Here is a 12,032-nt window from a genome sequence, read left to right on the forward strand (position 1 = left end):
CACTCCCCCCCCCCCATGTACTCCAGGGTCAGTGAATGTGGTTAGTAGCCTCCGAGCTCTGACAGCAGAATTTTTGCTACCTTGCTAGCAATAATCTAAATCCGTACAGAATAACTCCACAAGCCAGTATGTGGTGGGTGATGAAAGTCAAATCTGTAAAGGCATCAATGGAAAAGAATGCAGAACACCCATATTATCTGGAGACAAAAATACAATCTCAAACTCGTGGCCCTAACTACTTTGAACTCTTGCCCACAAAGCAAGCAGGTGGGAAATCATGGATACAGACAATGATTGCTTTTCTTCTTCGGCTCTATCTCTGCTCTTAGACTGCAACAGAGTCACTAACTGTAACAGTGTGTACTGCGCTCCCATTAATGAAAAAAAATGGGAAGATGCATGCAAAGTCTTACATACACATTGAATATCTTTGAACATATATACAAGAATTGGTTAATGATTTTGACAAGATCGCTGTATTGACTTGGCATTATTTGGTGACGTCACGTCAATTTCATAAAACATCGGGTATGTGTCATAGGAAAGAAAACCTGACCACCTTTTTTTTTTGCTCTCTTAGAGACCAATGAAACTTGAATGATTGAGAAGGATGTTAAAGCCACTTGTGAAAACACTTTAGATGTAATTCTTCAGGCAGCTTGTCTAAACTGAGTGGCTAGTATAGCTCTCAAAATCTCAGCAGAGGCAAAAGTAACCCACACTTGTAATTATTGGCCTTTTATAAAAATTATTTCTGAAAAAAAATATAATGAGAATACTTAACTGATTTTTAAAGCCAATTACTATTGAGAACTTGCAAGATCTCTTTTAGGGAGCATATGTATTTCATAAGTGAATATCAAAATCAAAAAAAAAAAAGAAGTTTTCCATGTCAATAATACACGAATATATGCAAACAAGAGTGTGACAATTGCTAATATTGAACATGTTCCAACTACTACTTGACTTTAAATGGGAATCCTATAACGTCCTAAAATGCATTAAGTGGAAAGAATTATATAACCATGAGGAAAGGGATCCCCCATGGATTCCTCATACTTTACTGGAAATGAGCAAAATGTAAACTTCATTTATTTATGCCAACTTTTCTGCATCTACATTCTCACAAGGGGTCCCGTTCTGTCAGGCGCTTGCCCTGCCCACAAACAGAACTCTTGTATCTCGGGGTTTGGCCTGCAGCTTCTGGAAAAATAAAATATGCAAATGGAAGTTACACTTGCAGTTTTGTTTTGTGAAAGTTGGATTGAGAGGTCTCTGGTGAGCAGAAAGAAAAGGTTAGCGATTTTTAATATCCGAAATGATCAGTCATTACCTATTCACATCTCTGTGAACTCCTTAATGCCAACGCTGTCACAAAAGCAAGGCAGAAAATAAAGTCCTAACAGTTTTAATTCAGTGGGAAAAAAACAAGTCCCTGGGAGGTTGTCCCCCCCACACCCCCTGTCTAGAGCACTTCAGTTCTGTACAACATGCATTTTAAAATTCTTCATTTATATTCAGCAACGGTGCTCTCTTTGGCTTTAAGACTTTATCCAGGGGGCACCTGGGTGGCTCAGTGGGTTAAGTCTCTGCCTTCGGCTTGGGTCATAGTCTCAGGGTCCTGGGATCCAGCCCCATGTTGGGCTCTCTGCTCAGCGGGGAGCCTGTTTCCCCCTCTCTGCCTGCCTCTCTGCCTACTTGTGATCTCTCTCTCTCTGTCAAATAAATAAATAAAATCTTAAAAAAAAAAAAAGACTTTATCCAGGTTATCCATCTGATACTTCAAAGGATTTTGTTTTGCTACTTTCTGGGTTAAAAGTAGGTGGTTCTCCCTTCATTTAGAGGAAACACAATGTCTTGAAAAGGAGGTGGCCAGTCTCTTGAGGCGAACATTATTACTGCTGAGTTGTGGCCATGGCCAGGCTAGGAGGGTGAAGAAGACTTGCTCCACCTTGCGCACATGTCAGTCTGCTCTGTCTTGCACATGCACCACCCGCTCTCTTTGCACAGCCCTCGATGGCCAAACTAGAGACACCCAAGTGTTCCCATTGTCACAAATCACTTAATTTCTGAATATCTGGTGTACTTTGTCAGTTCTGGAGAGTATAGAAATCCCTGTTAATTTATTCATTTATTCAATTATCTAATGAATGTTTCCTAAGAGACTGCAAAGTCTCAAGCATAGCATTGGATGTGGACATGCAAACTGGAGTTAAGCTTTGATTCTTGTCCTTGAGGACCTTCCTTTCTAGTTTGGAAAAGAGACCATTAAATACACAAAGTGTTTCCAAAGATACTTACACATGGGAGCCCTGAACCGTATCTTCTAATTACGGAATGTTTATAATAGCAACAAAGTAGAAAATACTCAGTAACTTCATTCAAAAAAATACATATTCTGGATTTATGGCACTGACATAAAATTATACAAGTAAAAATCAATCATAATACTTTTAAAAGTTGTGTAATGTGAAATTTATGTTCTGAATATTTTCACGGAATCGAGCTTTTATTTCTAATTGGTGTAGGTGTAGCCCAGTTGCAACTAGGTTAATTTAAGGGATCCAGCTTGCCAGCAATCACTAGAAAACTCAGTGTTGAACACTGGTTATGCAGAAGATTGCTGGTGTGTCAAGTATCAGCACTAAGCCTGAGAACATGTCAGAAAGAATTAAATTATTAACACAAGAAATACCAGGTGTTGGCAGGGATGCAGAGAAAGGGGAACCCTCGTGCACTATTGGTGGGAGTGCAAGCTGGTGTGGCCACTATGGGAAACAGTATGGAGGTTCCTCAAAAAGTTGAAAATAAAACTACCCTATAATCCAGGATTTACACTACTGGGTATTTACTCAAAAAATACAAAAACATTAATCCAGAAGGATACATGCACCCCTATGTTTATAGCCACATTATTTACAATACCCAAATTATAGAAGTGTTCCAAAATCCATCAACAGATGAGTGGATAAAGAACATGTGGTATATGTACACAATGGAGTATTACTGAGCCATAAAAAAGAATGAGATCTCACCATCTGCATCAACATGGATGGAGCTAGAGAGTATAATGCTAAGCAAAATAAGTCAGTCAGAGAAGGTTTCACTCATATGTGGGACTTAAGAAACAAAAGAAACAAACAAAGGAAAGAGAGAGAGAGAGACCAAGAAACAGACTCTTAGCTACAAAGAACACTGATGGTTACCAGAAGGGAGGTGGAGGGGAAATAGGTGAGGGGGACTCAGGGGCTCACTTGTCACGATAAGCAAGGAGTAATGTACAGAAGTGTTGAATCACTATATTGTACACCTGAAACTATTCTTACACTGTATGTTAACCACACTGAAATTAGAATAAAAAACTTAAAAAACTGAGTCTGACAAAATACACACTCCCTAACTGAAATAAATATGCTCGGTATTTCCACTGAATGACTATCATCTATCTTTCACCTACTGAAAAGCCAGCAATAGATGTTAAATGTGAGAAACTACTACTGGGGATAAAAACCTAAGAACTTCTTAACAGAAATATGGAATTTGAAACTGGTAAATTTCCATAAATTTCCATACACGTCAGGCTGTAAAAAAGGAAAGATCCAAAGATAATAAATGAGACTCAAAGCCTGGACTACCCCAAAATGTGCTATCTACCCGTGAAGGGAGTAAGATCTTGATCTTCAAACCCATTTAAGGTAATTAAAAAATGAGTAACAAAATATAATTTCTCTATTAAACTATTCTAATCATTTATCTCACCACAAGTTGAGGGCCTCTTTCTAGATATTTTACATAAATAATAGCATTTCTTTATGGAACAGACAACAGACTGAGACAACTTCTCTCACATTGGTGGGGTGATCTGAAGGTCCAGCCAGGTACCAAGGTGGCAGGTGCCTAAAGGAAAGTGAGGATTTGGGCATCTGTACCCACACCTGAGGTATGTGGCACGTAGGGGATCCGCATACCTACATTTAGTCTCTTATCATTAATGCCATTAATCTTAACACTATCTTCCACTCTGTGCTAATATAAATGTCTTAGAAATACAAAATTTGGGGGGTGCCTGCATGGATCAGTTTGTTACACATCTGACTCCTGATTAAGGCCCATGTCATGATCTCAGGGTTTGAGTCCTGGGATTGGATGGAGCCTTGTTTTGGGATCCCAAGTCAGCGGGGAAGTCTGCTTCTCTCTCTCCCTGACCTCACTCACACTCTCTCTTAAATAAATAAATCTTTAAAAAAGAGAAAGATATATGAGTATTTTAAGATGCTGGGCTTGTTTATACTCATTTAGTAGAGTGTGTTTTAATTCCTATGAGCAGTTCTGTTTTTCCTAGAAGATTCTCCGGTCTGGAGAGCAAAAATTGGTTAGCACAATAATCAGTATAGACTTGATGTTCAAAACACATGCCTTGGAGAGAACTGAAAGTGTACTCTTAATTTCAAAGTAGTTTCTACCTCCGGCAGTTTATATATATATATATTTTTTTTTTCTGACAGTTTATATTAAAAGCAGATATAGCACCAATTTCATATTCACCATATTGACTAGTGTGTCCAAATCTACAAAATTTTGCCTATCATATTTCCCAGAATGCAATAAAACAGTTTCAAAGACATTTTAACACACTTGAGAAAAGGAGCTTCTGACGGAAAGGTTACTGCTTTCATGTTAACATTATTATTTTTCAAGACATTATCGTCACAAAAGACTGCATATGACCTGTCACAGTTGAAGGTTAAAAATGTTCTGACAGTCATTCACCTTTTATTAAATAAACGGCATTACACAAATATTATTTATATTAGCAATATGAAACAGAACTCCTAGATCACTTATAAAATTCGGGTCTTTCTCTATTTTCTTGTTTTTTTTTAAATGTCTTATTTAATATTTCTTTTATTTTTGTAGAGTATATCAGCCCCTGACTAATGGTGGAAGCTCACTCAAAAGTAAAACATCTGATCTTCATTATTTTGCTATTAAGAGATTAATTAATATTTATAAAGTGCTCACATTATTTACACAAAGCATTTTATATAGGTACTATTTTTTCTGCATGCTACTTTTCACTCATCAACATAATAACACTAAGGAAAATTTACCTCACTTCTGCTGTAATGAAAACCCTCTATTTTGGAAGGCAATCTGGAATATCTCAAAAGAGGTAAAATTCTGGATAATAAAGACTGCATTAAATATGTTCTAAAAACATATTAATATTTACCAAAATTACCAAAATTAACACATTCAATGTAACTATTATGTCATTATGTAATATGTGACTAAAATGGAAAACTCTTAAAGATGAAACCTAAACCAGTTAAACTAATCTTATACTGTCCTAAATAAAAAGCCCAAATGATACTGACTCTGAACACAGAGAACTTTTCTAACTCTATTTATTATTCACGTAGGATACATTGGTGAATAGCAAATTCTGAATTCCAGCAACATAGAAGGCATCTGCTTAACTGTGTTCAATAATAATTGTGTGAAGTGCATGTGTCCCCATGGGTGCTACAGGCGAGCACACATGAAATGACTGGGGAGGACAGAGTGGACTCAGACCGTCCGAACGTGCTGCCCAGAAAGTGTGTCCTGTGTGAGCGCGCAAGGTCCTCTTTGCTAAGATCCTGAATACCTATCCCTGTCCCTTACTTACAGGGGGGTCTGCGTCTTCGGCATAAACGGTCGTGATGGGTGTGCCCTTGACAGCGTCCGGAGCCACCATCCCCTTGTAGATCCGTTTACTAAATACAGGCGGGTAATCATTCATATCCTAGAAAACACAATGGAGAGTTTAGAGCTGCTGGGAACAGCGGGGTGGGGGCACAGTTATGAGTCGGCCCACTCTCTTCCTATCCCACAACCTATTTGCCACCATCAACCTTCCACCCTCTCAATCCCGTGATTCTCCCTGCAGAGCCGCGGCGGGAAGGAAGCTGGCAGAACTATCCAATATTCACGCGTGAAATAGCGTGCCACTCCATCAAACGGTCTGAAATTATGCCTTCTGGACAAGGGAAAGACACTCACAATCTTCCCAGACAGTAGTTCCAGTGGTATGAGGTGGTTCTGAACTCTGGAAACAGGGATGGGGAACTTCTCTAAAAAGGGCCATTCTATGACACAGGTGTCAAGGATGGTTCCTTCTTTGTTGTGTTGCTGTTACTTTTCAAAAAAAAAAAAAAAAGCCCACTAATGTTTCTGTTGCCACTGAAAATTCTGGATGTACTTAGCATAATGGGATGATTAGCGCATTTCAAATGCAAACTATGAAACAGCCTTTGATGCCATCTTACATTTTTACAAAATAAAATGGTTCAAGCATGTTTTCTCTATAGCACACTACAAAAATGACACATAGAATTAGATCTTCCGATAGACAGAAAACAATGGTGATTTATTGCAGGAGGTTTTCAAGTTAATTTACAGGCATCTATTTTATTTTTACCACTCAGTGATATAAGTGCATTGTTATTTATGTAGTATCACTCTTTTTTTTTTAAGATTTTATTTATTTATTTGACAGAGAGAGACCACAAGTAGGCAGAGAGGCAGGCAGAGAGAGAGGGGGAAGCAGACTCCCTGCCGGGCAGAGAGCCCGATGTGGGGCTCGATCCCAGGACCCTGAGATCATGACCTGAGCTGAAAGCAGAGGATTAACCCACTGAGCCACCCAGGCGCCCCAGTATCACTCTTTAAACAAATCATTATCAAGTTCTTCCCATTTCTATGACTCAGTGTGAGGCACTGGGTCTACTGAGGTCACTCAAGAACATGATGGTCTTCCCTTCATGTCACTTACTTGTCATTTCACAGGCAAAGACACTGATTCAGCAGATAGTCGTGACTCTGCCCAAATTAATCTAGTTATTTGACAGAGCCAAATTAATAAATCTGGTCCTTTGAGAGCAAGACCATTTTTTCCCCCAGCCATTTTATGTTTTATAGAGAACTGCGTTTTAGTTTTTCCTCAAAATAATGCTTCTTACCATGGCAGATCTATATTTCTTAAATTCACTTGTTTTTAAAATAATCACTACACCCTGCATTGTTTTGGGTACTTTGGGTCAGACACATTTGAGCTTAAAGCTGAATGTGTTAATTATCTTACTCCCCAGGTCATCTTTTTCCTCACTTGTTATTAAAAACAAAAGAAGAAAATTATTCTACACAGTTTTTAATATCTGCTCTGATACAACAATTTCCCTGTACAATGTAAATTGGGAACCCACTAATTAACTGAATATAAACACCTCTTTTTGCAAAGAGGTCAGGATAATTATCTGTTACAATCAAACAGCATTTGCTTTTATATTCACAATAGAGTTGACTTCTGAGTGGTAAATATGAGAAAATCTGCAAACTTTAATGAAAAATAAGAGATCTTTAAGTGTAAGCAAAACTAAAAAGTAAAAAGTAACATTTCCTGAGTTTTGACATACAGTCTTCATAACCTTCCGTGAACAAAAAATGAAAAAGCTTCTTTTATAAATTACAACCTTTAGAATCTGAACAAGTACAAGACATTGAAAGCACCATTCTCGATAATGAGGGTGGTGGATGGTATTGATCTTGAGGTTTCAGGCAGGGGGTACATATATAAAACATTTGCACGCACACTTTTCTCCTGCTCTTTTCAAGAGTGCCAATTAATTTAATGAGTGAATCTTGTAACTAAAGGGGTGGAAATCCTTTTGCACCCAAAGTTGTAACTTCTGAAGGTCAGAAAAGAAGGGACCCAACACTGAAATTTTTCTGTACACAAGTTCCCAAGGTCACACAAACTCAATATGTCCTGATAAATTTTCTCCTCCTCCTCCTCTTTCTTCTGCTTTTTCTTTCTCATCTCAAAAGATACTTACAACCTTATTGGTATAAGATACTTTTGGTACTTTGATTCTTCAGAGAAAAAAAAAAGGCATGTGATCTTCTAGTTGTCATATAGTTGCTAACAGTACTCAGTACAGTGCCCCCCCCTTTACCCCTACCAAAGTATTCACTAGAGTCACATTCTAACTGCATGCATAGTGGTTATCTTCTATAATCAGGCCTCACAGATGATTAGACACAAACCCAAGTAGTAACAGAGGGCTCCCAGGACTGTTTCTTCTCCCCCTTTCCTTCGCTTGCCACTGGCAGGACCAAGAATAAACCAATGCGCTATGTGGGAGCCTTCTCTCTATAGTACATTGTACATATTTTGGAGTTGCAATCTTTCTTTTATCCTAGCTCAGACGTTCTTGCACAATGCATGATTTCAGATGAGAAAATTTATTGAAATGTGATGCCAACAGCCATAATCAATAGCTCGTTATATTTACGCTCTAGGGATGGCTGAAGAAAAGTTGACAGTAATCTGCTGTGCCAATGCTCTGTTATGCAGCAAAGGAAGGAGCAGTTGCACTCTCCGTACAGGATCTTTTCTGTTGCCCATTTTCCACTAGAGGGTAGTATTGGCAAAAAGAAACATAGCCTCCTCTGTCTACTTGCTAACAGTTTTATCACGAAGACTCTTAATAGTTTCCTTTCCGGGGTTATAATCTTTGTTGGTCTGAACTAAAATTTGGTTCATGTTTCTAAAGAGTATTCTGGAAGTTGGCATGGTTCTCACCTAGAACAACACTATGCTCTTCTCAGAAAAAAAAAAAAAAAATGTCCCCGTCAGTTTATCATTTGCTTCCATATCTCAAGCAAGTAAAACAGTACCTGAAGGAACAGTGAGCTAGAAAGAAAAAAGTATGAGTTCCACTTATTTATTTTCTAAATTAAAGTCTAAATTAGTTACAGAAACCATTGCAACTTCTGCAGACCAAGGAATGCATTTAAGGAAACTTTGTGAACGAGCATCCCAGAGAACCAGGAACTCGCTGGGGACCTTGCAAATTAACGGCAAGTTTCCACAAAGAGTAGAGAAAGAGATGGTAAGAATTTTGAGTTTCTGGAATCGGGGGTAAGAGCTGTTCTTGATAAGAGACTTTTCCAGACCAAAGTGTACTAGATGTTTATGCTCCAATCATCTTTTTTAGAAGGATGAAGATAGAGCAAACACCAGCGCTCATCCTCAGCTCTCAGGCACGCTTGGCTGGGGACATGGGGATGGGGTGCTGGTGGCTGGGGGGATTCCCACAGCTTGGCACAGTCCACCTGCAACTGTTTGCTGCCTGTCCTCTGAAATGCCTTGAGGCTTGAGAAGCAGATGACTGTCTTTCCTAGAGCACAGTGCCATTGACTTCTCTGCCTGTTCCCAGGTCCCCTCTCCACTGCCAGACCTCTTCTGGGTCTGACCAGCTGCGCTGACCCAGCGGCTGCCTTCTGTGGTTTGCTCCCTCCTGTGACTTCTACTTCTCATTTTGTCTTGTCCAACTTTGCTCCCTTCTCTCCCCTCTCCCTCTGCCAACAGCCAGACAAATATTTTTTTTCTGTTTTGCATGGGGCAATCCTAAACATAAATCATAAACTTACTCAACTTTCTTTTTCCACTATGGAAAAATGTGGGAAATCGTTTATTTTCTTGAGAGTCACAATGTACACCAGCTTATTAAGGACTTTTAGATGAAGGCATGCAGTGGAGACATCGGTTTACTTCTGTGTGCCTCAGCAGTCCCCAAATCATTTGTCTATGAAATTCTTTGTCTATGAGACACTGCTTACCATATCTCAAGGAGCTCATGCTCTGTGGAATCTTCTCTGAGGGACCTTGAAGGTAATGCAATACTGAGGGCACACACTATGACTATGTGGAATATTGGCTTTGGTGAATTAAAGGTTTCAGAGAACATATTGAGAATTCTGCTGCATGGAGACTGCCCCCACTTTGTGGCAACCACGGGAGGCAGGGGGACAGATGCGAGGGATGGTGATATCCACTGGCAGGGCTTATCAGCATCTCCTGCCCCCACCAGGAGGCAGCTGGGTTTTGGAGACTTCTGGCAAATGGGAGAATGTGAGAGTCGTGGAAGAGTAAAAGAATGTAACTGTGTGCATGAAGTAAGGCACTTTCCTGGGACTCCCGGAAGCCAGTGGGTGATATTTGAGGAACCAAGATGGAGACCCACAGAAATGTGAATTATTATTGCTAACTCTGGGCAAGTGCCTTTTCATTTGTTTCCTCTAGTTTGGTTGTTTAGGGGAAATATATCACAGCTCAGTTGTAAAACTCTGGAATAGAAGAGTATGCAGATGCTGTAAGAATTGCTGTAAGAACGCCGCCCCTTGGCATGCTCTTTATGATACATTCACATTCTTCAAACTTGCCAGTGAATACATCAGAAAGACGACACCAATAAGGATATGATAACTGAGAATAGACTAAAAAGGAATATTTGAATGTCACAGTCCAAAACAAGTATTTTCTCCAGTTTAGCCAGCACTCAGGGAAAAGTCAGCAAGTGGTAAAAAATAATGATCAACCCAATCAACCCAATTAGATCCCCCTACTTGGCTCATTGAGATCCTCTTTTTATTCCATTTTCTCCCTCCTGAGAAAGGGAAGGAGGATGCTATAAATCTTAAACTCTCCAGAGCTTTCTCTGACTGAATGAAATCTAGGGCTCTGCCCATAGGGTTACCAAGGAACATCAGTGGCACATCACCACCTATCAGTTGTCTATGGTATGACAATGCTGCCTTGGTACCCGGCATTGAGATTCTCTCCAGAAAAGTTATCCTCATTCCTATATTCTATGGGGATAAGGACATTTGTCTTCCTGCTGGGGAGAAAACACCTCTGAAAAATGAAAACTAGCTCCATCTTCTAAGACTCCCTCCATCTTCTAAGACTCAACAGTTGGTCCTCATGGATATTATTTCACGTCTGGTCCTTCCAGTTCTCCCTGGAACCAAGTCTCCTTCCTGCATGGAAGGGTCTCCCTCATCCACTTGTGCTACTGCCATTCCCCCACCGGGGTGACAATAAACAGAAAGACTTAGGTCATCTGCTCGTCTTAAGACAATCCTTCATGAGGCTATCCAGTATTGCAGAGCCATTTACACATTTCGACTTTTCTGACTGGTCTTCCACTTTTGGTTTATCACAGAAGATAGACCTTTTCTTTCTGCATATTTCTATATTATATCACAACTCTGTTTGTAAGGACAGATTTTTCTCTGGATTATATGCCTGAAACTATATAGAATTTGATTTTTGTTTTTCAGAGATTTATTCACATCATCTAATTTACCATTATATATTCAATTATTCAGTATATGCAATAAAATGTACAGTGAAGAAGGCCTTGTGTTTCCATGTTCCGCAGAGACATTGCAACAAAAACACATATTATGTGTCTGGTCATCATTGGTTTTGTTCTGGATCACTAAGAAAGCACTCTGCGGGTACCTATAATAAAACTCTACTTTCTTTCTACAGTTGAAATAGCTTTCTTTCCAAATATCACTTCAGTTTTCCCACTCTCACTCCAATTAGAAATGTTTGATAGACCAGATACTAAGCATTTGATCTTTTTTTTTCTTCTTCTTCTTTACAAAAGAAAATTATGTGTCTTCTCATTTTCAAAGAAAGATCTTCAAGATGCTTTCCCTGTGGTGACTGTTTTGGGTAGAAATCTCTCTTAGCAAGTACTATGCAATTATGTTATCAGCAAAACAGCTTGTCATACTGCAAGTAAACAGAACAATGACAGAAAATCTGCATGCTTGGGAAAGACCTACATTTGTGGAGAAATGGGAATTGTATTCCATTCTTCCCTTCAAAACAAACAAGCACGATGTTTTTATGGGCTCCAATATTAGGTAACAGTTTTAAAGTTCTTCTCTGGGATAATGTCACCCTGAGCGACCAGAAGAGAGAAAAGCATGTGTCAGCCTGCATTTGGGGAAATGTTCTGCAAATTTTATTATGCTTTCATCACCTTGAAAAAAGGATGTGGCATTGGAAATGTCTAGAATTGGGGCACCTGGGTGGCTGGTTTACGGGGACAACTCTTGGTTTCAGCTCAGGTCAGGAGTTTCAAGGTTGTGAGATCTAGGCCTGTGGCGGGCTCCATACTCAGCATAGA

General features: G+C 39.4%; 1 protein-coding gene across 1 annotated transcript in view; it reads right to left on the minus strand.

The window, feature by feature from the left end:
• Window positions 1-12,032, minus strand: part of PCDH15 (protocadherin related 15) — a 784,172-nt gene that overhangs the window by 277,967 nt on the left and 494,173 nt on the right. The window contains exon 21 of the mRNA XM_059397646.1: window positions 5,672-5,788. Within this exon, the coding sequence (XP_059253629.1) occupies window positions 5,672-5,788 (117 nt within the window). The remainder of the gene's footprint in view (window positions 1-5,671; window positions 5,789-12,032) is intronic.

Source organism: Mustela nigripes, chromosome 4 (assembly GCF_022355385.1).
Source record: "Mustela nigripes isolate SB6536 chromosome 4, MUSNIG.SB6536, whole genome shotgun sequence".
NCBI lineage: Eukaryota > Metazoa > Chordata > Mammalia > Carnivora > Mustelidae > Mustela > Mustela nigripes.